The following is a 24171-nucleotide window of genomic DNA, read 5'->3' as shown; positions in this document are numbered from 1 at the left end:
GAGCCAGCAAGACCAGGTAGAAGACCAATGCCACAGTGGCAACAAGTGGTCCAAACCTGGCTGAGGGCAGTAGAAGAAGAAATGGGGATGAGGAATAGATTTAAGGAATATGATAGTGACAGAATTGGTAAACTGGTTCTGGTGATTCCCCAAGGAGAATGGGGATGGTATCCATGTGGAACGTGGATGCTAAGATGGTAGAAGTGGCAGGTGTCTAGAGCACTTTGTTTTCCCCCAGTATTACTGAGGAATTATACAAGAAGTAAGCCATTTATACCCTTAAGTACAAAACAGCTGGAAATGCTTGAACAAATGGGAAAGAAAGTGTATTTTTTCTGTCATCGTTGTCATAATCACATTGAACAGCAAGTAGTTGTTCGTATACACAAGTATGCTGGTGTGTTGATATGCAGTAAGATTTGAACAGCCATCAGATTCTTTCTCCAATTGGCTTCAGGAGCACAGCCATTTGGTCACTCTTTGCTGGGACATTTTCCAAGAGACTGCCTGTGTCTGTGGTGCCTCTTCTGTAAAGGAGAGGGGAGACTCAGCACCCTCAGGTATAGTAACCCATTCCTTGGTTTGCAATTTACAACTTCCTGGTGACACCCTTTTGAGTTTTGACAGCCTCGAGTTAAGCCAAATAATGTAAATCTGCTTTATATTGCCTCGTAATAAGGCCTGAATTGTGTATTTTCATTCTAGTCTAATGCAGAGATTCCTGGAACATTCCAGATACTTAGAAGAATGACATATAGGCCCTCAGCAATGTTAGATCTGCTTACCTTTTCTGTCTGGTCAGTGCATCAGGGCATTGTCTTCATCAACTCCAACATGGTGGGGGGCACCTAGGTGGCACAGTTAAGCTGCCTTCAGCTCAGGTCATGATCCCCGAGTCCTGGGATTGAGTCCTGCATCTTGTTCCCTGCTCATTGGAGAGCCTCCTTCTCCCTCTGCCTCTGTTTACCGCTCTGCCCACTCTGCTCTCTTTTGCACACACTCTTTATCTCTCTGTCAAATAAATAAACAATCTCTAGGGGGAAAAATCTCCCAACATGGGGATTGAAAAATAAAAAAAAAAATAAGTCTCTCCTTTATTCTTCTTCTCAAAAACTGTTCACCAGTCACTCTTTATTGAGTGGCCTGCTGTTTTCTAGCCACTGAGCCTTCTTTACGAGTGATTCTGGAGTGTGCAAGAGCAAGGTTTTCACATTTGTTTAGGAATAAGTCATTGGAAAGAGCCATCAGATACATTTTTAATGACTTGACTTTCAAGAGAGCTCCTCTAAGCCAGCAAATGCAATGCTGGTAGTGGTGGAAGGGGCGAGTGGAAGGGAGCATTGCTAGGTGAGAAATAGAAAAGCAGCATCAGCCCTTTACTTCCATTCTCTCCAGTGCATCAGGCTGGGATGATGAGAGGCACTCTTCTAATGGGAGGAGGAGGAAGAGCCTGTACCTAGCTCCAGAGCTCTGCCCTCGCCAGTTGAGACACACCCTTCTTTGCTGCAAGGTATTCAAATCAGTTTTATCTCTCCATGCTTAAGATTCAAACAGTTCCTTCTCAAAGCTATTCCAAGTGTAGCTTGTGGCCCACTGTGACAAGAGGGTCTCTCCTTGATCTAAAAATGCATGTCCACTATTAAGTGGCATTCCACAGACAAAGGTTGTCTTACTAGTAAATTCTGAGGAGTGTCACTTGAAATTTCTAAATTTTAGAACCTGTTAATAGAGTTTGACAAGAATTCGAATGTAATACTCTACTAAGAAATCTGTCCCCCACACGGTCCTTGGCAGTGCTGGCCAGTTCTCTGTGTATGTGCTCAGAGTTTCGGGGAAGGATGTTTTTTGGGCATCCTGAAGTGTCTCAAGCTGGTTGTGGTTTTCAATTACTGCTATGCTTGTATTAATTGGAAGTTTGTGGAATTACTGTTATGTTTAAATTGGGTGGAAATTTTGTTCTTACATAATGGTTGCATTGTTGCCACTTTAATTACTGCTTAGCTTCTTTTGAGTTCTTTGTTAATTGCCAAGGTTTGGTTTTGTTTCCCGCTAGGAAGTGGGACTGAGTGGGGAAGTTGCATGAAGTTGGGGTTGAGCACAGCTAGTCTAGAGCACTCTGCCACTTGTTAGCTTTGTAATCTTTGTAAAGTTCTTTAACCTACATAGTGCTGTGAAGTGGAGGCAGTGCTCTTACCCTGTAGGCTTCAGGATGAAGTAAAATTATTTATCTCAGTGCTTAGTATGGTGCATGGCACATAATTCGTGAAAAAGTGGTTGAACAAGTGGTTGATGGTAGGTGGTTACTTTTGTTTCTGACTGCTGTTTTTAAAAAAATTGAGAACCCATTCCTCTGTAAGTTGGTTTTGGATGGTTATCTCTTTTCCTTGCTCTTAGTCCCTTACTCAGTTTCAGTTGGTTAAATCGAAATGCTGATGAGCCCAGTGTTACTGGCTCCCTTAAACTACATTCCCATCCTTAGCCTTTTATCCCAGAAGGGGATACATGTGAAGAGAATTAATGAGGAAGATGAAAATAATGGTGGTGGAATTTTATCTTTATGGAACTGTAAGTGGGACATGGAATCAGTATTCTCTGCTTTTTGTTAAAGGTTTTATATCTATTGTCTCATTTAATTTTCACAACACCCCTAAGAGGTAGGGAGTGTTAATGTCCTCATTTTACAGGTGGTGTGATTAAGGTTTAGAAATGGTAGGTGATGGGAGAAAGCATATTAACTGAATTAGTCTTCATAGGAGCCATAATTCAGGGACTGTTTAGTGACCCGTGTCCCCTTGAATTAATACAGGAGAGTTATGTTCTCTCCTTTCAAGACAAAGCTTGCAAACTTGACATAATTCTGCTAATCAATCATAAGACAGAAGCCATGGCCAAAGAGACCTTTTATTTCAGGAAGTTGGCCTCACCTCTTTACTTTATTCAGTATTACACTAGTGGGCCACCAAAAGCTCTGTAGAAGAAGATTTCCCCTGAAATTAATATAACAAGTTATGTTAGTTATACTTGAATAAGAATAATGAAAAGATATCCCCGGGTTTATAAAAAAATTTTTTTTAAATTATAAAATTAAAAAAAATATATATTTGCAAAAAAGAGAGAGAGAGAAGATATCCCCAGAACAGAATGACCATTTTTCAAGGTGAATTGCATACTCTCGGCTTCTGCCAGTATGGGAGCTATTTATGAGCTTATAGACTTCTGGTTTTGCTTGGTAGTAATGCACATTTGCTACTGCTTGGAAAAGTAAGAGTATTGTAACTGTAGTATTGTAGTATTATGTAGTGTTGTCCCTGTAGAGGCAAGATAGAATAGGAAGCCTCTCACTTGCTCTCTGTCCTTGGACAAACTGTATAACCTCTCTAGGCCTCGGTTTCATATCTGCAAAATGGGAACAGTCCTGGTACTTATGCCATAAGGTGGTTAAAAAGATTCAGTGATGTGTGTGGTACTTGGTAAGTTAAACAAAGCCATTCTCAGTGCTATTACCGTGCTGCCATCTGGCCTGTGTGGTGGTGAGGCTTCTCCCCCACCCTGGGCCTTCCGTACTGGGCCATGTAGTCACACATGGTTTGTTAGGTTTATTTCAAAACTCATTGTCTTTGGCTCATTTACCAAACTAGCAGAGGTGAATGGCCTGGCTTCAGAGTATTGGGCAGCACATGCTTCTGGCACCATTGGCTCATTGATGACACCTGTCCAATTTGGGGAATGCTTGAGTATTGCATGCACGGGCTTCCTGAGACCCAGGAAACTTTGAAGGGAAGTACTTTGGTGCAATTTTCCTCCTAATAAAGGAGAGCTAAAAGTCTTGCATTTTGTTCTTTTTTCTGGATTTTGCCATTTATAAACAGGAGCAAGTTTCTCTCAGAATGTTTAAATTTAATGGACAGAATGAATTAGTCAGGAATGCTGGAAAATAAAAATACTTGACAAGGTTGAGTTTCTTCCCTTGCACTTGGCTTACCTGGCTTTCCAAGGTTAATGGAATAGATTGCTGGTCCTAGCTTTTATGAGGCTACCTATTTCACTCACAGGTCACAACATCCTGCAGGATTGCATTGCTGCCCCTCTGCCCCTCCTCATCTCCCTCACCTCTCTGCTATGCACTGATTGCCGATTGCACCAGTCTTCTTCCCTCCAAGAGGCTGTGCGCCATGATCACAGTCTTTTGACCCCTCATCTCTAGAATTTTTAAGCATAAAAACTGATGCCTTTGCCTCAAGTACAGAAACCCTTTTCTTTAATCCTCATCCTCCTGACTTTCAAATAGTGGTTGTGCCTCTTTAGTCTTCATTAGGAAATCAGTAATAATGAAATGGAGTGATTTGTCTTACTTAGAATTTGATCATTTGAAACCTTCTTGGCCAACTCCTTTAATTTACAGATGAGGCAGTAGAGGCCTTACCCAGTGACAGAAGTCAGCTGAAGGGCCAGGTTGGAAAGCTCCTGACCAGCTGTTTCCACACACTTGCTAGCAGGGAGAAATCTCTTCTAGGGTTTCATGACTCTCTTTTTAGAGATGCTCGGCTCACTGCCTCCAGAGGTTGAGTAAGTGGTTCTTGGCCAAGAGTAGCCATCAGAATCATTTGGAATAGTAGGTAGGTAGGTAGATAGATAGATAGATAATAGATAGATATGTATGTATGTACATACAAACATACTTATGATGGCCAGCTTTACCCTATGCCTTTTCATATGTAAAGAATTATAATCACCAAAGAGAGATTTGGAAAACTATATCCCCCCCCCCTTAAAAAGGAGGGTTTATCTTACTTACTAATGTCACCACATCAGGGATTGGCAAATGCCCTATAGACCAAATGCAGCACACCACCCGCTTTTTTTTTTTTTAATAACCTGTGAGCTAAATGTGGCATTTATAGATGAACATTTGCAATTGATTTGATGGGAAATACTAACTTTGAACCCCAATTAAGCCAAATGTTATCCTCCTTATGTAAAACCAACAAACAAATAAAACCCAATTCTTTTGATTGGTGGATCTACATTTCAAAAATTATACTCCTTGGAGGAGAGATTCCACAGGATTCTGATGGCCGCTCTTGGTTGAGAACAACTTACTTCACCTCTAGAGGAAATGAACCAAGCATCTCTGAAAAGAGACCCTTGGAACTCTAAAAGGGATCCTAACTTGTGATGAATATTATACCTATATATTACCTATAATTCAATTTCAAAAAATTGCTATGTTTTAAATTTTGTCAACCAAAAATTTGTGGAAATTCACTTTTTCCCTTGTTAAACAAGCATCTGCATAATATTGATTTTGTTTCTTGGCCCACAAAACCTAAAATATTTACTATCTGGCTCTTCATAGGAGAAGCTTGCTGATTCTTGCAGTATGTCATTGTGTATTTTACATTGGGGTATTTTCTCTTTTTCTCTATTGGACCACTTTTCCCTTTTATGATTTCTGTAAATAATTTAAGGGTTTTACATTGTAAAAGTAACATATTTTCCTTACAACTTTCAAATTTCAAAACCATATAAAGCAGAATGTGAATGGTTCCATTTCCCAGTGTTAACACTTAACAGTTTATAATGTATCTTTGTCCTGACTTTGCCATTTACTAGCTGTGAGACCTTAGTTAACCTAAGTCTCAAATTCTCCATCTGTAATACATTGATGAGTTCCTACTCAACTGAATTGTTGTGTAGATAATTTGAGATCATTCATGTGAATTGCTCAACATGTTGCTTTGGTGCCCAGTAAAAGCTTAATGATTGTAACTATTTAAAATTTTTCTTGTTTTTAATTTAAATATATGCATGAGTTTGGTTTTTTTTTTAAAGAATATGATCTGTTTTTAAGTTAAGTTGCACAGGTGATTCTGATATATATATATTTTATATATACACACACACTTAGGAATAGCTGAAGTAAATACTGGGAAGTAGGTAATTTTAGAGAGGATTCATGTTTGGGGGCCACAAATTGCCTTCTATTTTATAGCATAAGTTAGGGAAAGGGGGCAGGTAATGATTTTATTATTTGAACCTGTAGGGTGGTATAAAATTCACACAAGTAAGTGTTTATTTCTGTTTTCCAGGTCTACAATTCGAACAAAGACAGCCAGAGTGAAGGGAGTAAGTATGTCCCTTGGATGATTTTCTACAGCTGGGGTTGGGATTGAGCTTTAAAAGTTGCTATGCTGGGGAAGAACCACCAGGGGGTGCTGTGGGCATGTTGGGTCTGCCCCATTTCCCTGTTGTAGTCAGTTGCTTTCATCCTGACATACCATCTCAGAAACTCCAGGATATTTCAATGAGCCTGACTGGCAAGACCGTAGTGACACCTTGCATTTTGTAACCTTTCTCACTTGACAAAGCATTTTAATGTATATTATCTCAGTTAACCCTAGGTCTTGAGAATGTAGTTCCAAAAACCACTTAAAAGCCACTTGCTTGAGTACTATGTAGCTTCCCAAGAACCTTGTCCTAGGGGAAAGCCAGAATTGCCTCCTACACAGTCTTGTTCAAAGGACTGGTTAGACAACAACTGTCTTAGTGATTGCTTAGTAACTGTGTGTTCTTTGTTACCTTTTTGGAGAGGAAAGAGTAGAGTTGGTGAAGTCTGTAATAATATTCCTCTTTGATGGGAATGACCCTGGGCAGCCTCTGTAGAATATACAGCACATTTCCCCTGCTGCTGACTCTGAGCACTCTGGTTAATCATAATTTCCAAGAGCATCTGTAACCTTGTAAAGATGATGGGATTAAAATGAAAAGGCACTGCTAGTGTTAGGGCTGTTGATGTCCTTGGTGCCTAGGAGTATGAACCAGTTCCTTCCAGGTTGCTAACAAGAGTGCAAAGGAAATCCTGTCCCCTTGCCTCAGATTTGCTTTGTAAAATCCACTTGGAGAAACATTCAAAGAGCCCTCCCGTGAATTCCAGTGATGTCAAAAAAATCAGTAAAGCAGTGTTTCTCCATATGGACAAAAGGATGAAGTATTTTTGTGTGTGTTAAATTCATTAAAGGACAGAGATTTTCCTTTCATTCTTTCCAAAATACAGATTTTGACCAGGAGTTTTATATAAAATATTAGGTAATTTGGAGTGGTTGGTATTGGTAGGTTAAGAGGCCTTTAGAAGAGGGAAAATATTTTTTCCTTCAAGAATTGAATAAGGGAAATTTTTTTTCAAGGAAACAAGTGCTTTTCCCTGCCTCTGTATCCCCAGGTAGGATTGTTTCAGTATATCTGAAATCAATTTTGGCTAACGTATTCTAAGATAACAATAGCAAAAACCACAGTAATAAAAATGAAGGAATGTGGAAGGCTATTGAGTAACTTGCAGTAAGGTAGGAAGAGCTGAAGAGCCAGGCTTGAAAGTATACCAGCTCTGGAGCCCAGGAACCAATAAGAAAGGGTCTTCTGAATAATATCTGCAGGATGACAAAGCTCTAAACTGTTTTTTAGTACCTGCCTCACTCTTCTGAAGATTTAGATTCGTAGAAAGATAACAACAGGTTGGTCTAGCTTAGGCTGATGCAGGGGAAAACAACACACAGTTACTGACAGTTTTAAGAGTATTGCATAAAATGGGAGCAAGGTAGTTTTCCAGTGGGAAATCGGGGAAACCACCAGAACAAGAGAGGATAGATGGCCAAGCAGACTTAAATAACATACCCATGTCATGCCCCAGCCTGGGACACACTATTCTATAATGAATGACCCGAGAACTCTGAGGAATGGGATACGTATGAGTGACTACCAACCAGAAGTTTGCTTGTGACTTTTGATAAACCTTCTCCTCTCTGCTTGAGATCAGTGCCAATAGATTTGAAAAATGACCCTGATTCTCTGGATGGGCACGCCATCTGGTTATACCATTCTGTAGGGCCTTTGGGGAATATGTATTGGAAGCTAGTATCCTTCGAACCAGTGATTTATCCTAAAGAAGTAGACCAAAGTACAAATGTTTGTGCAACAAGGAATTGAACTGGAGCATTGGTAATAATAACAAAAAGAGACAATTAGATGTGCAATAGGAAGTTGATTAAAAATATCAAGATGTAGGGCGCCTGGTGGCTCAATCAGTTGAGTGCCTAACTCTTGGTTTTGGCTCAGGTCATGATGTCAGGGTCCTGGGATGGAGCCTCGTGTTGGTCTCCGTGCTCATTGCAGTCTCTTTGAGATTCTCCTTCTCCTTCTGCTTCTTCACATTCCCTTTCTCCCCCTCTCTCTCAAGTAAATAAATAAAATCTTTAAAAATATCAAGATATTGTGTACTCTTTAAAAAGAACAAGAGCAGTCTAGGTGTATTTGTGGAAATGGTGCCCTCGGTATCTTATTTTGTTGTTGTTTTGTTTTAATTTGACAGAGCACACAAGTAGAGGGAGAAGAGAAGCAGGGGCCTGATGTGGGGCTCGAACCCAGGATGCTGGGATCATGACCTAAGCCAAAGGCGGACACTTAACTGACTTAGCCACCCAGGCACCCCACACAGTATATCGTTAATTGAGGTTTAAAAGATCATGTTACAGAGCAATGTTCTTAGTAAAATATTTGACTTCTCTTGATATATTGATAGAAAAAAGTCTGGAAAGACCTTGATCATGAAACAGAGTAGATAGAGTGAAGATTATTGGGAGGGACTGACCTCCTGTTTTAAATACTTCTCCATGCTTTGCATTGTCTGCAGTGATTATATATTTTAAAATCATAGCTGTTTATCCACCACTTACTATGTTTACAAATGTTTTATGCATATGAGCTTAGTTAATACTTGAAACACTGTGAGATAGGCACTTTTGACCTACTTTGTGTATTAGGAAATTGAGGTTAGTAAACTCAGGCAGCACAATGTAATCTGAATTCTGTCTAATGCTAGAGGTTCTACTGTTAACCACAGAGATACTCTACCTCCCAAAGAAAAGAGCAACACAAAAAGTTCCATCGTGGAGACTACAGACCCATGCAACAGTTTGCTTTTGGCATACCATTATTCACAGAGCCCAGAGAGCTGGCTGCCTGGAGTGTCTAATGATTTTTCAATTGCTTACCCTTTCATTTAGCAAGCTGGAGAGAAAAACGATGGATTAAAACATACTGGCCATTTTTCCAGGAGTGGTTTGGATAGAAACAATTTTTTAAAGTATTATTCCAAAAGTTGTTCTGTTTCCAAGCTGGCAAAACCAGAGCAGGGTTCTGGATTGATACTTTATTACCTCCTCTGGCATTGGGACCCCATTTTCCCATCATATAATGCCTTAGCTCCCTCTCTCTTCTGACATGGTTGAAATTCCCATGTCTGTGGATCAAAGTAATTTTCATTTTCCCTCCACACCCGCCCATGGGCTCAGCTGCCACCATAGGTGGCACTGTTGTCCAGGGTCTGATTGTTCTGCAAACTAATGTTTATGCCACCATCGAAAATGTTTTTGAGGGAAGTCAGTCTGATAAGAATTTCAGAGTGTGGCATTGCTCTTTTTGCCTTGAATATCCAAATTCTAAATACGTAGCCTTTTCCTTTCGAGAAAATGTTTTCATGGGCGTTTGAATGCCGCTATTTTATCCCAGAGTCAGAGTGTTTTGAAGGGGCAGGTAGGAAAAGGAAATTCCTTTGGGGAAACTTCTGAATTTGTTACTTTGATCTTGAAGTTCCTCTCAGGGCATACAGTGCCTGTGGGGTATCAGACAGGTCCATAAATAATGCCTGTCAGCTGCTGGTATTTTCCGAATGGCCCAGTTGTCAGGGAGAGGATGGCAGCCGATAAACAAACACAAATTTCTTTGCAGAGCCTTTTTCCTGTCTTCTTCTCTAGTCTCTGTTTGAATCTCACATGTAGAGGGATTGTAGGAATCATACTACGCAGTTTGCGACATGGGATCATCACAGGCCCCTTGCTTCATATTTACTGATTCTTTCATTTCTTTATTTCTTTGCCTTTAATTCATTTCACAGCTCCTATTTCCTTCCTTCTATATAGACCACCCCTCTAATGTGTACATTAAGTGTGTTTTTGAGCAATATTGTATCCTTTATCTACCATGATGGTATGTCATGTTCTCTTTCTTTGCTCCCTCAGCATTGTATTGGGAGCCATCCCTATTCCTCTGTCTGCTTCTAGACTGTGGCTTCTGTCCGCTGCACCCTCTGTGGTGTGTCACACTCTGTATCTGTTTTTACATAGCTGTACACTGTATCTCCTTAGGACTTCAGCTCCTCATGAGCACTAACAGCACCGCAGTGAACAACTTTGTATAGCTTGTACATCTCCCTGTGTGAGAATTTCTTTGGGATATACCCTTGAGGAGAATTGTTGGCTGATCCAAGGGTGTGAGTATACTTAGTTTGAGGGAGTAATTCTCTGGAGTAATTCTCTGGAGTCTGCCAGCAGTCCCATCAGCCCTACATGAGGATTTCTTCATTTCTGCCAACTTATTCGGCTTTTGAATTTTTTGTCAATCATATAAATATGATAGCTCATTATTGTTTTGATTTGCATCTGTCTGATAATTAGTATGTTTGAGCATCTCTTCATATGTCTTTTGACTGGGTTTCTCCTTCTTTGGATTAACTGTTCATGTCCTTTGCTCAAGTTCTCTTTCATTTGCCACTTTTTTCTTATTGATTTGTAAAGTTTCTTCTGTATTTTAGAAAGCCATCACTTGTTAGCTGTAGACATTTTAAATGCATTTTCCTGTCTTCTCATCTGTTAATATTATTTGTGATATTCCTACTCAAATGTAAAGCCCTCTTATATATTGAAGTACCCTTTTTTTTTTTAAATTTTCACCTTCTGGTTTATGATTTTCAAGTTATGTTTTAAAGGCCTTTCTAGCCCATGTCACAAAGATGCGTGCCTACCTTTTGTTTCATTGGCTTCATGATTCTGTCTTCCATGTTGAGGATTTTAATCCAGCTCATACCTACCATCGTATGTGGTGTTTCCTGAAGATCCAGTTTTACTGTTATCCGTATGAAGAGTCAGCTTTCCCACAAATGTCGTTCTTTCTGCTTTTGACTTACAGTGCCAGCTTTATTATATATTAGATTTGTATATCTGAGCTCTTTCTCTGGGTTCTTTAAGTTCTTGGCCTGTTTGTTCTGGTGGTAATACCTCTCTGCTTTTCATATAATATCTTTGTGGAAAGTCTTTCATGTCTGCTACTCTACTTTTTAAGGTTTGACTTAGCTGCTTGTGGACCTCTATCCTTGGGTAAATTCTAACATAAGTTTTATAATTTTCTCAAAAACTTAAAACTTTCCTTTAGATTTGCATTGGATTGTATAGGTTAATTCATAGAAAACTGACACTCTTATAATATTAAGTCATCTCCAAAAGTTTGGAATGTCTTTGCTTTTATTCAGATTGCCTGTGTCTTGTCTCAGAGTTTTGGTTTTCTACGTAGAGGTCTTGGGTATTCTTAGTTAAGTTAATCCTTAAATGTTAAATTCAAAAATCAATCTGCTATTTATGCCAGTTCTATGGGTCTCTTATTGGGGATCCTCTTGCCATCAGGGGACTTGCCCTGGGTTTGTTCACAGAATGTCCGTAATATACATCAGTGATACTGAGTTTTCTGTAGTTGTCCAAATTCTTGCTTGCTAGAGAAAGGGAGGGAGAAGATGCAAGTAGGAATATTAGAGAGGTAGGAAGTATGGTTTGCTGTTCCCTAAGCTGCTTTGCTGATCACACCCCAATGCTAATAACCTAGACGGCTGATAGCTGTCATGGGTTTGCCCCCGTTCTCATTGTGAAGAACAGGACTCTGCACTGGGCAAGAATCCCTGCTCCCACCCAGCTCTCTGTAGCCCCCTGAGCCACCTTAGTGCATTATCTCCTCATGCCTTAGTGCATATCTTCTCAGTCTCCAGGTCCTGTTGCTTGCCCTGCCTTTGACTGCAGCCATGAGATTTCCTCTCCAGAGGCTCTGTGGGAATGGGTTTATTCTCCTTTGAAATGAGCTCCAGTAGGAATCAGGAGATGAAACAAAGAAGTGGCCTCTTCTCTGCCAAGGCTTCCGTTGTCCTGTAGTCCCATCTGAGGGATGGTTAGAGAGACGAGAACCTGTCAGAGAGGAAACTCCAGTCCAGTGTAAGAAAGTGAGGGAAGGGCAGGCTTTTCTAGTGTGAGTTGATCTCTTCCAAGTTAGAAGTCTTTAAATAATAAATGTCACTGCCTACTTAGCTCCAAAAAGATTAGCGTGTTTACAGAAATGCTGCCTTCCCACCGCTTCTCCTGCTCTTTGAAGACTGAAGGCTGACAGACTGAACCAGACCCTGAGCTCAGTCTCTTAATCTCAACTCCACAGCTAGCCACTTCACTTATGTGAATAGTCACTCAAATTCCATAGGTTGATTGGATTATTTCAAAGGTATATGGCCAGATTGCCCCAGACGTGCCTTCTTGTGCAGTTCACACTCAGGTCAACGTGGACCATCTGGCTTTTCAAGAGGACCTTGCAGTTGATGACGGTGCTTCCTGCTCTTGTTCGATGTGTTCCTGTGTGCTCCGATCTGAACTCTTCGCTGGTTTCCCAGCAGGAGTCCTGCCCTCAAATAATACCTCTCTAAGTTCTTAGGTGCCTATGACGCAGGGCAGTGTGACTGCAGAGAAGGAAGGACTCCTATAAGTAGAACACATGTCTCTACCTTTAAGGAATATATGGTCTGCTTTTGAGGTTCAGACCATGCGGAGTTGATGGCCAGATGGCCCATCACATGTGTGGGTGTGTGTCATCGTCATGCTGTCTGCACATGTACCTGCTGTGCAGACAAAATGCCCCGAGCCCGTTGGTCAGTGATCTCAGAATGGGCTTCCATGTAGGCTAGCAAGAGTTTAAAAAAAAATGGGAACTTCCCCCAGAAGAAGGAAATGCAGCACTTCCTCTGCTTCCAGATATCAATCCCTTCTTTCCTTCCGGTTTGTTTTTAATCTGGTACTTTTACGGGAATCTTTCGTGTTTGTATAATGCTCAAGAGCTCACTCAGGTTGTTATTTACACCGGGACATGGTGGAGAACACATCCCCTGAGCAGCTCGAAAAATGGGTATTTTTGCTTATTATAAAAATAGTATGAATTCATTATAGAATATGAAGGAAATGTAGCAGTAGTTTTCAGAAATTCAATATAAATCATTTCTAATGCCGCCCTAGAGATAATTCTTTCTTGGTTTTTTTTTTTTTTCCTTCATGGTGTCTTATATGGATTTTGTCAATGCCAATATGTATTTTGATTCCCTTGGCATTACACTGAATATACTTTCTTTATCCTGCTTTAAATAATTTTCAAGTATTTTTCCATGTCATGAAAATTGTTTATAAATGCAATTTGCAATGTTCGTTTAATACTCTGTCATAGGATTATATCCAAATTTGTTGAACGATTTCCTGTCATTGGACTTGGATGTCCTCTGCAGATTTTTGCTGTTATGAGTAGCATCAGCCTGAGCATGCATCTACCTCAATCATTCACATACCTCAGATAATTCCCTTTGGGTAGGTCCTGCCTCATGGATTGGAAAGAGCTGTTTCGGTGGAGGATACCATGTGAGTGGTGGGGGTTAGCATGCTGCCACACTGGCTATGGAACAGGTCCATGCTGGGCGTCTCTAAGCTTGCATTGCCTCTTCTGTAACATGGGTGATAAATAACCACACCTGTCTCATGAAGTTGCTAGGATGATTGAAGTTTAGCGAAGTGTCTGGCATATTATTTAATAAATGCCTCATTACTATTGGCTCTTATCCTTTTCATTATTTTGTCATGCCTATTAGTCTGTTGTATAAGAAGGGGGAAGCTCACTGGATTGGCAGAAGTGTTCCTGAGGGGAGCAGGAAGGAGAACGAAGGGTGACAGCTAACATCCCTGCTGTTTTCAGGCTGGTGCCCTATGAGTGTGAGTTCATTAAATCCTCATGACTGTATTTCCCAAAATGGGGTACACATACTACTAGTGGTATCTCAGATAATTTTAGATAGTGCCAGACACACATTTTAAATTACTGTTTAGATTTGTATATTTATTTTCATGTGCATTAGGGGAAAAAACACATGAACATGTAAACCTCTGGTTTCCTGAATGTTATTGCTTATCACAGGGTCTGCCTTTTCAGTAAAGAGCCAGATAGTAAATATATTCAGTTTTGCAGTATTATTTAGCACTTGATATTATAGCGTGAAAGCAGCCATAGACAATGTGAAAACAAATGCATGTTTGCTAGTAGAACTTTATTTACAGATCAGGCAATGGCAAATCTGGCCCACAGATTCTAGGGCTTTGTCAGTTCTTATACTGCCTTTTTTTTTTTTTTAAATATTGTACATATTTACTTGAGAGAGAGACTGAGAACACAAGTGGAAGTCTTTCCTCTGTTTTGCCATCCTGTCATTATGTGGCCAACCCATTGGAGCTGGAAGGCCTTTCATCATCATCATCAAACACCTAACCTCCTCAGCTCTTCGCTTTTTGAGGGGCTTCACATTGCTTCTCAGTGAGCCTCCTCATTAGAACTGTCCGTGGCTCCTCACATGCTCTGCATGACGCTGAGAGATGGTTACTGTGTGTCGTTGATTCCGTAGCTTCCCAGGCACAGAACTATAACATGGCCCACTGCCCTTCTGCAGGCATTGGACAACACAACCAAAGCTGCTTGGTTCCTGTTGCACACATCCACCCTTCTTAGGTCATCATTCAGTCACATTTCCTGATTGTGCTGTATCCAGGCTTTTCTTGTTCCATAAGGAAAAGATTGAGGACGAGGAGAAGAGCTGGGAAGGCACCATTACCTTGCTTGTTGTCTGGCCTCTGATTTATACATTCCCTTCATCTCTGGGCCTCAGCTTCTCTTGATCTGTAAAACAGAAAAAGAGATTTAGTCTTAAAGATAGTAGGGAAAGGTTTCCTGGGATTGTATGGGTCATTGTTTTGGAAAGGTTTTAAAGCCTTCAGACATTACTAAAAGTCCAACATTCTATGAAAACAGCAGAGGACAGAAAGGAGGATTTTCTTTTTCTTGGGCTTCTAGTCATCTTAGGCCTTTTGCTATTAGAACACCCACAGTTGAGAGGCAGGAGAAGGCAGCCACTGGTAACCAGAATCCCTGCGGGATCAGAGCCATCCAGTGGCTGCCAGGTCTCCACTGGTCAGTGGCTTATAAATAGAACATTTCCCTTTTTAAACCCGAAAAGGATGGGCAGCATTAATGGGCATGGCGGCCTGACCTCCTGAGTACTGGCCCAGGAGGCAGTCAGCTGAATACACCTTCCCCTCCAGCTTTCCATCCACACCTTCCAGGCCAGGCCTGATAGGAGACAGGGCTGGATCTCTCCCTTGTCTGAATTTCCTTCCAGATCCCCAGCCCCAACTCCTCTGGGCCCTTTTGCTTTCTCCTTTTTTGTGCTCTTGTGCTATGGCAGGTTTCTCTGGCTACCACTTTTATCTTCTGAGCTATGGGCAGGCAAGATGGTATAATTCTAGCTTACCCAAGTGCTGATTTTCTGCACCTCACTTTGCCTTATGACTTGTGTGTGCAACACAGTGGATGTGGCCTGCACGGACAGTTGTGCTGTAATGCCCTAGCTTGAGAATAACCCTGGCTGAGGGGTTGGGGGCTAGCAAGAGAGAAAAGGGAAAGGACAGCTTCTTCTCTCAGAGATTTTATTATATGGGATCTCAGCCATTTTGTTTGGTGAGACCCCAGTCCCTCAAGGACATGACTGGCAAAGGCGCTCCTCCAGCTAGCCTAGACATTCAGAAGCCTTTCTATTTGTCCTAAATGACACTTAACAAACCATCTTCTCTCCCAGCCAACTTTAGAATGACAGATGCAGCCATGGCGTGACTTTACTGTGGCCTAATATCCCTCTTTCTCTTAGAAATGTAGGCTCTGTACCAATAGCAAGTCATGGCCTGGGCAGGTGTGAACCACCCCTTGGCATTCTGGATTGGGCTTCGGCCAAGCAACAGTGAACAGATCCCTGGCTGTATCTTTAAATTCTAAAGTCCAGTGCAAGGGGTTGTTAAAGCAGAGACTGAAAGATTTTCCTCAAAGGTCTTGATTAATGTTTATTGAACACGTACTTATTACAGGGCAGTGTGCTCAGGGTTTTTTATATATGTTATGTTGTTTGATCCTTATAAAAACCCTGTTTTTATAACCCTGTGAGGTAGGTGGTATTATAGACCCCATTTACAAATGAGAAAGCTGAATCCTTCTCCTCAGTCCCTACTTGTAGTCTCTCAGGGTCGTTCCTTCCCATCCTGACCAGAGTGTTCAGAGCATGCAAGATTCAGCAGAGACTATCAAATCCTGTTGCCTGCAGTGGGGGTAAGTGTGGAGTAGTGCTTGGGAGAGTGGGCTCTACAGTATTACTGCATATATGGGTTGGAATCCCAGCCTCACAACTTACTGAGTGTGTGACCTTGGAAAATTAATTTGCCCAGACCTCAGGAGTTGTTTTATTTTTTGTTTTGTTTTTATTTTTGTTCTTGTTTTTTTGTGAAATCAGTATAGCTTTAGTACTTAGATCATTGATTTGTTGGATGGATTAAATGAGATTTGGATGGAAATCCTTAGGTCAGTGGTGCCTGATCTTCTAAGCAGTCATTAAACGTTATTATCTGCTGTTGTTATTATCAATAATATCATCATTCCCCCAAACCAGAGGCTATTCATGTAAAAGCATGACCATAGACAGTCTGTGTACAGTTCTCAAAGGGCCTTCACAGACATTGTCTTGCTGATTTTCACAGCACCTGATCTGTGCAGATGAGAAGGGTCAGAGAGATGAAGTATGCCTATCTTCTACTACCAGTTAGTGGGGACAGCAGCCATGAATGTCAGTGTTAGGCCTCTGATTATGAATGTCTTTCCCTTCCTTGCCCTTTGCTGCCTCCATTTGTTTTGACCAAAAAGTACCCGAACGATTCCTAGGGCAGATCAAAGTGAGAGGACAGGAGGTAACGTCCGGAAAAGGACCTAGGTGGGCAGAAGAAATTGGTTCTCTACTGAAACACTTCTCTTTCAAAAAGCTGGTGACGATCTCTTTTGGTTGAGAAATCAGTGCACAGCCACCCATGCCTCAAGACAGATAGGAATTGAGGCCTGTGAACTGTAATTCCTTCTCTGGATGTCTGGACCCTTGTGTAGGAGACAGGTAGTCCTGATGAAGCTGGTTGGCATTACCATGCAGTGATTAGGCATTGCTCTTTCATTGCTGTCCTGATTGGGAATTTGAAGGTGGACTGGGAGACTGCAGCTGTCAGAACCCACAAGGAGATAGTTCACTGCAAGGCCATCTGCCACTCTCAGCCTGTACTCTATCAGCCTGGACACTGCCACTTTGGCTGCAGTGTCTTGCTGAGAACTGGAACACTATTTACAGGTATCTTAGAGCCTCTCTTGACTCAGCTGAGAGCTGGTAGGTTTATTCCAGGCCAGGCAGGGATTTCATCTCTTTCCTGCTACCTCGTTTACTTTGTTTATCTATGGTCTTCTTGGCTTATTTTTTTCTGGGTGTTCCCAGAAACCATGAAAAAGAAGATAGTTGCCTTTGTATCTGGTAGGCTAGGGGAAAAAAGTTCCGATGAGCAGTATTAATGCTTAGAGGTCAGGAGATGAACAATATCCTGGTCAGTGGTATTCATCTTGTGCTTCCCGCCACAGCGCCCCTGAACTCTAGAAGGTACCAGTGTGTTCAGCCAGCTGCTAGCATTTGAGGTTCCTGGAGCATGGGGACTTCTTTACCTATTGGTTTCTGGTGTCTTAGCAGGTGAAAATGTGGATTGTATTTGTTGCTTCATATGGGAACTATTTATTGATGCTACAATAATGAACAGGGCAGATAAAGTCCCTGTTCTCATGGAGTTATACTAGTGAGAGAAACTGACAGACAGCAAGTAAACAAAAGTATACTTTCAGGTGGAGAGAGGGACTAGGAGGAAATAAGAGCAAAGGGATAAGAAATAACAAGGCAAGGGGGAGCTGTTCTAGAAACCTGAAACAGGGAGGTTTCTCTGAAGAGGTTCCATTTGAGCAGACACCTGAACAAACGGAGGAAGTGAGGCATGTCAGGAACTGACAGAGGAACCCTTGAAGTGGAGGGAATAAGCCAGCTGTGTTCAAGGAATATTGGGAAAGACTGTGGTGACTGGATTAGAGGAGACCAGAGCAGGAGTGGTCAGGTAGGCTGGTACTAGACCATGTGAGGCCATGGTCAGGAGGTAGGTAAGCTTGTGTCATGAGAAGTCCCTGGAGAGTTGTGATCAGGCAAGTGACATATGAACCAGTGTGTATTTTTAAAAGATGGCTCTGGCTCCTGGTGGAGAATAAACTGTATGGGGCAAAAGGAAAAGCAGTTGGGAGGTTATTGATTAGAGCAATCCAGGTGAAAGATGATGGTGACTTGGGTCAAGGTATTAACAGTAGGAATGGTGAGAAGCATCTGGGTTCTGGATGTGTTTTTAAGTGCTGCCTGATGGGGCTTGTTGATGGATTGCAGGGGGAGAGAAGTCAAGGAATCCACCATGACTGTACTGAAGTAGAAATCTTGGGGATCAAATATGGTACCTTCCCATCTTGTCCTTCCAGCCAGGTTCAGTGTAGTGCCTGGCTGGGGACAAGTTAAGACAATAGTTCTCAAATGTGTTATTTTTCTATCACTGACTTCTTGTTTTGTTTTGTTTTGTTTTTACATATACATATACCGACTGTATTACTATTGACCTACTATTTTTCTTAAATCCATTCACTCTTTTTTTTTTTTTTTTTTTTAAAGATTTATTTTAGAGAGAGAATGAGCTCGGGGCAAAGGGAGAGAGAGAAGCAGACTCCTCTCTAAGTGCAGAGCTTTGCATGGGGCTCCCTCCCAAGACCCTGAGATCATGACTTGAACCAAAATCAAGAGCCAGCTGCTTAGCTAAACTGAGCTGCTAAGTCACCCCTCAGTTCACTGTTTTTAACTTAAATAAATGCAGCATGTCATGTGTGATAAAAAAAAAGGTAAATTTCTGATATTCATTGAAATAAATACATAGCTATTGACAATATTTGTGAATCCTTTTGAATCGTTTCATATACCATGAGAGGCACAAGCAACATTATATATTGAGATATATAGCCCTGATGAATGGCTATTATCAGATAGGAACTGTGATATGGATGTTGATAGCTCATTAAAAGTCAACGATAATTTTTGTTAGTCTTTAGTAACACTAGTTTTAATTGGTTGGCATATAGTGCATTGTTATCCCAAGCATGCTTTTCAAACCTACTGGACTATAATCTGTGGGAGGGTGCCCACAATGTGCTTGGCAACAAGCATGCTCCTCCTTCTCTTGTCCACTAGATTTGAGAGCTCCCCCTGGAGTAGAAAGGGAAGACTCCAGAAAACATGATCGCTAGCAGCCCCCCCACACCCCCGTCCCTGTCTGACTGGTCATGTGAACTTGAGCCGAAGAGTAGGAGTGGATAAAGAATGAGCTCTGGAGTCAGACCGAGTTACAGTCCTGGTTCCAGCACTCATTAAGGCCAGAGTCTTACGAGAATTTCCTCAACCTCACCCGAGTCAAGAGTTCTTGTCTACATAATAGGGGGGACGACAGATGAGGACATGGTACGTTTAAGTGATTAGCCCAGAGCCGTGCAGTTTGTTCAGCTAGCGTTAGCTCTTGCTGTCATTGTTACTACTTAACATTGTGAGCCTGGCTTTTCTCATCCTAAAGGCTTATCAGATACATTGGGAAAATCAGTTAAGTTACAATATTTTAATATATTCTATAAGCAGTAAGGTAATATTGAGCTCATTAATGTGGAAACATAGCAAGAAGTTATTAGTAAGAACAGTAACAGTATTTGCCCCATGGGATTATTATGGGGATAACATGAACTTGGGTATGAAAAATGTTTTATCAACCAGAAAGCTTGATTCAAATGTTGATAATACCGCTAATGACAATTTTTTGAAATACCAAATAAATCAGTATACATTTCCTTTGACCCTTGAACACCTAGGTGAATTCTCCCCACTCTACAGAAGAGGAAGGTTAAGAGTCTGGGGTGAAACACCTCTCCTATGATCATACCAGTCAGAGGTGGCAGAGACCAGAGTTTAATCCAGTTCTGTCTGGTTTGAAAGTTTATCATTCTCTTTCCAGAACATATCACTTATGTCTGCGTGACTTCAGTTAATATTAAAGTTAGTCCACGCTCCCTTAATGTATATAGCAGGGGAGCAGAGTATAAGACAGAGTAGAATAGGGTAAAGGGTCTTGGAGAGCTGAACTGGAATTAAGATCTGGCCATTGGTAATCCCCAAAGTAGGGAATTCACACCTGGATAATTGAAAAACAACTGGCCAACTTCCCAGTGCCACTGGAAGTTTCCAAAACTACCCCCATGAAGACTATTTACAACGGACCACAGCCATGAAGCCCTTGCAACTCTGGGTCTTCACATGATTAGGAGGAAGGACTTGAGCCCCTTGGAGTGTGTGAGCCAACTGGAAAGCTATTCTCCAGATGGATTTGGTATTTAATTCAATGTGGGTGTTTCTTTTCATGGCTTTTAATGGTGTTGAAATTGGTTAAATTCAGAATGAGCGAGGTAGGCCAGACTTTAAAGAGCAAAGCACTCGGGAAATTGAGTAAATATCTGAGGTGAGAACATGCCCCTGGAGCTGTCCCTGAAATGGTGGCCTGCTCATAGTAATTCCAGACAGTTTCCTGTATCCATCCACATTAAAAATGGGGAAGTAACTTAATTTACCTCTCATTTCTCTTATTTTTATGCAAACATCCAGCACTTCCAGCAAATTCCATTTATCCTATAAAAAACTTGAAGGTTTTTTTTTTTTTTTTTTTTAAATGAAAGGAAAGTTGAGTAAGATTCCTGGGGAAAGGGTTTTAGGCTAGGGAAAAAAAAACAAAAAACTGTTGAATACCACCTTAAAGAAAATGGGTAATGTGTTCTAATGTGTGTTGAGACTAATTCAGGAGATTAGTTCCTCTTTTGGAAAAGGATTTGTCTTCTGAGCTTTGTTAGAATTCCCAGGAAGCATGTATTGGGTAACTTGTGGGTGTGCCCCAGAGGGTTGTTTTCACACACTGTATGTCCATCAGTCAACCTGTGGTATGGAAAGGTCCCTTCCATTCAGAATTAGTGATTTGGCTACTTATTGCCAAATTTCTTGATGTTTTGAGTACTAAGGACTGGCATAGGGCAAGAGCAGGTCAGTGATTTTTAGTAAAGGGGCTCCTGGACATGCAGAATGAGGTCTGTTGGGTAGCACACAGCTGTAGGGGAGAATGTTCTTGTTTTCTAGGGCTTTCCTTGACCTCAGGCCTGTCTGATTATGTAGATGGCCTAGACAGTATGACGTGGAGAGAACCATCACACCTTTTGTTTTCACGAGCCACAGCTTCATGCCAAATACAGTTTGGTGATGATAATGCCTTGATGCACAAGCAGAGGATTTCTACAAGTGTACAGGAAAACCAGAACTTGGTTTTGTCTTCAATTTATGTTTTGGCTGGCACACCTTTCTTTTTTCCTTTCTTTTTAACTCATTCTTGGGGCTGTAATGCCATTTTGTGCTGATACAGGAAGAAAGTAGGTAGGTCAGGCCATTCATAGCTTTATTTAACATTTATGTCTTCCCAAAAGATGAAAAATCTAGGCACCAGAGCTTAAATAACTCATCTACTTTTGTAGAGTTTGTAACAGTTGGAATATGAAAGATCATTTTTACTACACCACATGTTCCTTAGTGACCCTCCCCATCATATTTAGTGGCCAACATAGTAGACAGTGAAAGGTAGAGATAGAGTATTGAATAAAACAAATGTGTAAAGATATACGTGCACCATTGCTTTCATGAATGCAAACCTTGTTTGGTCGGCAACATCACAGAAATAAATGTAAACTTACAATTATGTTACATACGCTGAAGGAGAAGTTGATAGTGCTATATCCAAGTTGCAGTGAGGACATAAACCAGGTGGAGAGATCAGGAGGGCCTTTTTGAGGAATTGACAGTTGAGGGGAGACCTGAGGATTTGCAGTTGCTTTGGCCAGTGGGCTTCCAAGTGAAATCCACAGTATGTTCAAATGCTGGAGAGAAGGTATGGTCAGTTGGATGCTTTGAAGGCCCTATGATAGGATGCTTAGGTCTGGAGGGGGTAGTGTGAAAGAGGCGGACTGGGCTAGACCATGCAGGGTTTTGTGAAACCTGTAAAGGATTTGGGTTATCCTCCCGAGAGCAGTTGTGTGCCATTGAGAGATTTTAAACAGGGAGGGCACGTGATCTGGTTTTGTCCAGATTAGGGGAGGGGGCTGCAATGTAGAAGATAGACTAGAAGGAGCCATGGGACGTATGAAGAAGCCAGTTAGGTGATCATCATAGCAAGTCCTGGTGACAGATGATGGAGGCTAGGACTGGGATGGTGGTGGTGAAGATGGGGAGAACTAGATGAAATTGAGGGACCTGGTGATAATTTGGATATGAGGGTAAGAAAGGAGTGCAAAGGGTTTTATACCACCTACACACCTCATTTTCTTTCAAGGTGAAAAGAGCCAGGGAAAACATCTCAGGTCAGGTAGCATTTGGCCACCTGGCCACCAGCCTCCTCTTTTTAGGCAAGAGCATCATTAGATGAACCTTATATAGTATGTTGTTGTTTCAAGCCCTTTGCAGTAAAACTTTTTGCTCCTGGATTTAACTTGCCTCCCTGTTCTTAGAGTTTGTACCCTAGGCATAATAGTGCAAACCCCAGTGGTCTGCCAAGCATCCTCTTCCCTCTTCTATGCTAAGTCCCTCCAAGCTAACTGAGCATCAGCCCAACTCTCAGTGTTCTTGTGTTCTCCACAGAACTTGGAGAAAATAGGTTTGTGTGACCTCCTTCTAAAAGACAAACAAGGCTTCAAAGTTGGAATGAAAATTAAGGTGGTAGTACATTTCTAACTTGCCAGGTTAACCTGGGTATTTGGTGTGAGCTCTGTTGACAGTCATCATATGAAAGCTGTTTGAGCTGTCTGGTGTAGAATCCTGGGCAGAGTTGAAGTTGAGGCTGAGGGTGGAAGAGAAGCCAGTTTGGGCCTTAGCTGCAAGACAGTGGATGACAGGCGTAAGAGCTACTGGTCCTGCACCACCTCATTGCAAGTCAAATTAAGGGAATAATGCAAGTCTAGTAGATATTTAATGAGAGATTATTCCTGGAGATTACAAGGATACAGAAATGGCAAATAAATCCCTGACCTTTTCTGAGCCTTGGCCCAGTAAAAGAGCTGAATCACCTGCTTCAGGGGATTAAGGATAGCCGCGTCCATCTGGCAGGCTGCTCAGACTTTTTCTGTCATTAGCAAACTCTGTTCGGTGGTGATCATGTTCTAAACCTTTTAGTGGGAACTTGCTTTTCAGCAGAGGGATCTCAATTAACTTAGATTATGTACCTGCTGGGCAGAGATCAGAACTAATGATCTCTAGTTATGTATGCACCATAATCACTATTACATTAGTAGTACTCTGTACATACTAAATAATAATGCAGTTGTTAATCATTAGTAACCTAATCATGACATCAGCGGGGAGTTCAAGTTGATGAGAATAGAAGTCAGACTTCTTTGTGTGTGTACGTGTGTGTGTGAGTGTTCATGCTTGTGGGTGACATAGCCTTAGAGACACAGAGAGAAACAGGGATGTGCCAGGGCAGCAGGCAATGTGATAATTGTTCTAGTTGCAGTTTAGAGACTTAGAGCAATGATTGTTAAATTCTATGTCATGAGTTCCTTGTTGGGAACTGTTGTTTGATATGAATTCCGTTTCTGAATGCTGTGTTATCTGCCTCTAAAACTGTAATAATTACATCAGAATGCAACTTGAACAGCTAGAGGCTGACAGAGTTACCTTGAACTCTCTTTGACTTGGTAATATGAAAATGTGTTCTACTTTTGAACACAGACAACTAATATATACTAATACTGTATTTCATGTGTAATGTGTAATGCCCTTATGTGTAACATCTGTGGAAGATTTATCTCAAGTAAAGGAGTTAGCAGGTTTAAAACAAATGAAAGAACTTAGTAATGTTGGGAAAACCAAAGGAGAATTGCTTAGAGATTTCTGGAGGTGGGGGCAGTTTGTTCGCTAAATTCTAAAAGAAGTAATGATAATTAATGTAGGTTAAT

At 41.3% G+C, this 24171-nt stretch overlaps 1 protein-coding gene across 5 annotated transcripts in view; it reads left to right on the top strand.

Annotated features, from left to right (window-relative positions):
* The window catches only part of ARHGAP26 (Rho GTPase activating protein 26), a 444108-nt gene that overhangs the window by 222825 nt on the left and 197112 nt on the right, over positions 1-24171 (top strand). For all 5 annotated transcript variants that reach the window (XM_045998912.1, XM_045998911.1, XM_045998908.1 and 2 more), the window contains exon 12: positions 6090-6126. In XM_045998912.1, coding sequence (XP_045854868.1) covers positions 6090-6126 — 37 coding nt within the window. The remainder of the gene's footprint in view (positions 1-6089; positions 6127-24171) is intronic.

This window comes from Meles meles, chromosome 3, assembly GCF_922984935.1.
Source record: "Meles meles chromosome 3, mMelMel3.1 paternal haplotype, whole genome shotgun sequence".
Classification (NCBI taxonomy): domain Eukaryota; kingdom Metazoa; phylum Chordata; class Mammalia; order Carnivora; family Mustelidae; genus Meles; species Meles meles.
Note: the sequence above shows the minus strand (reverse complement) of the source record. Positions and strands in the feature narration are given on the sequence as shown.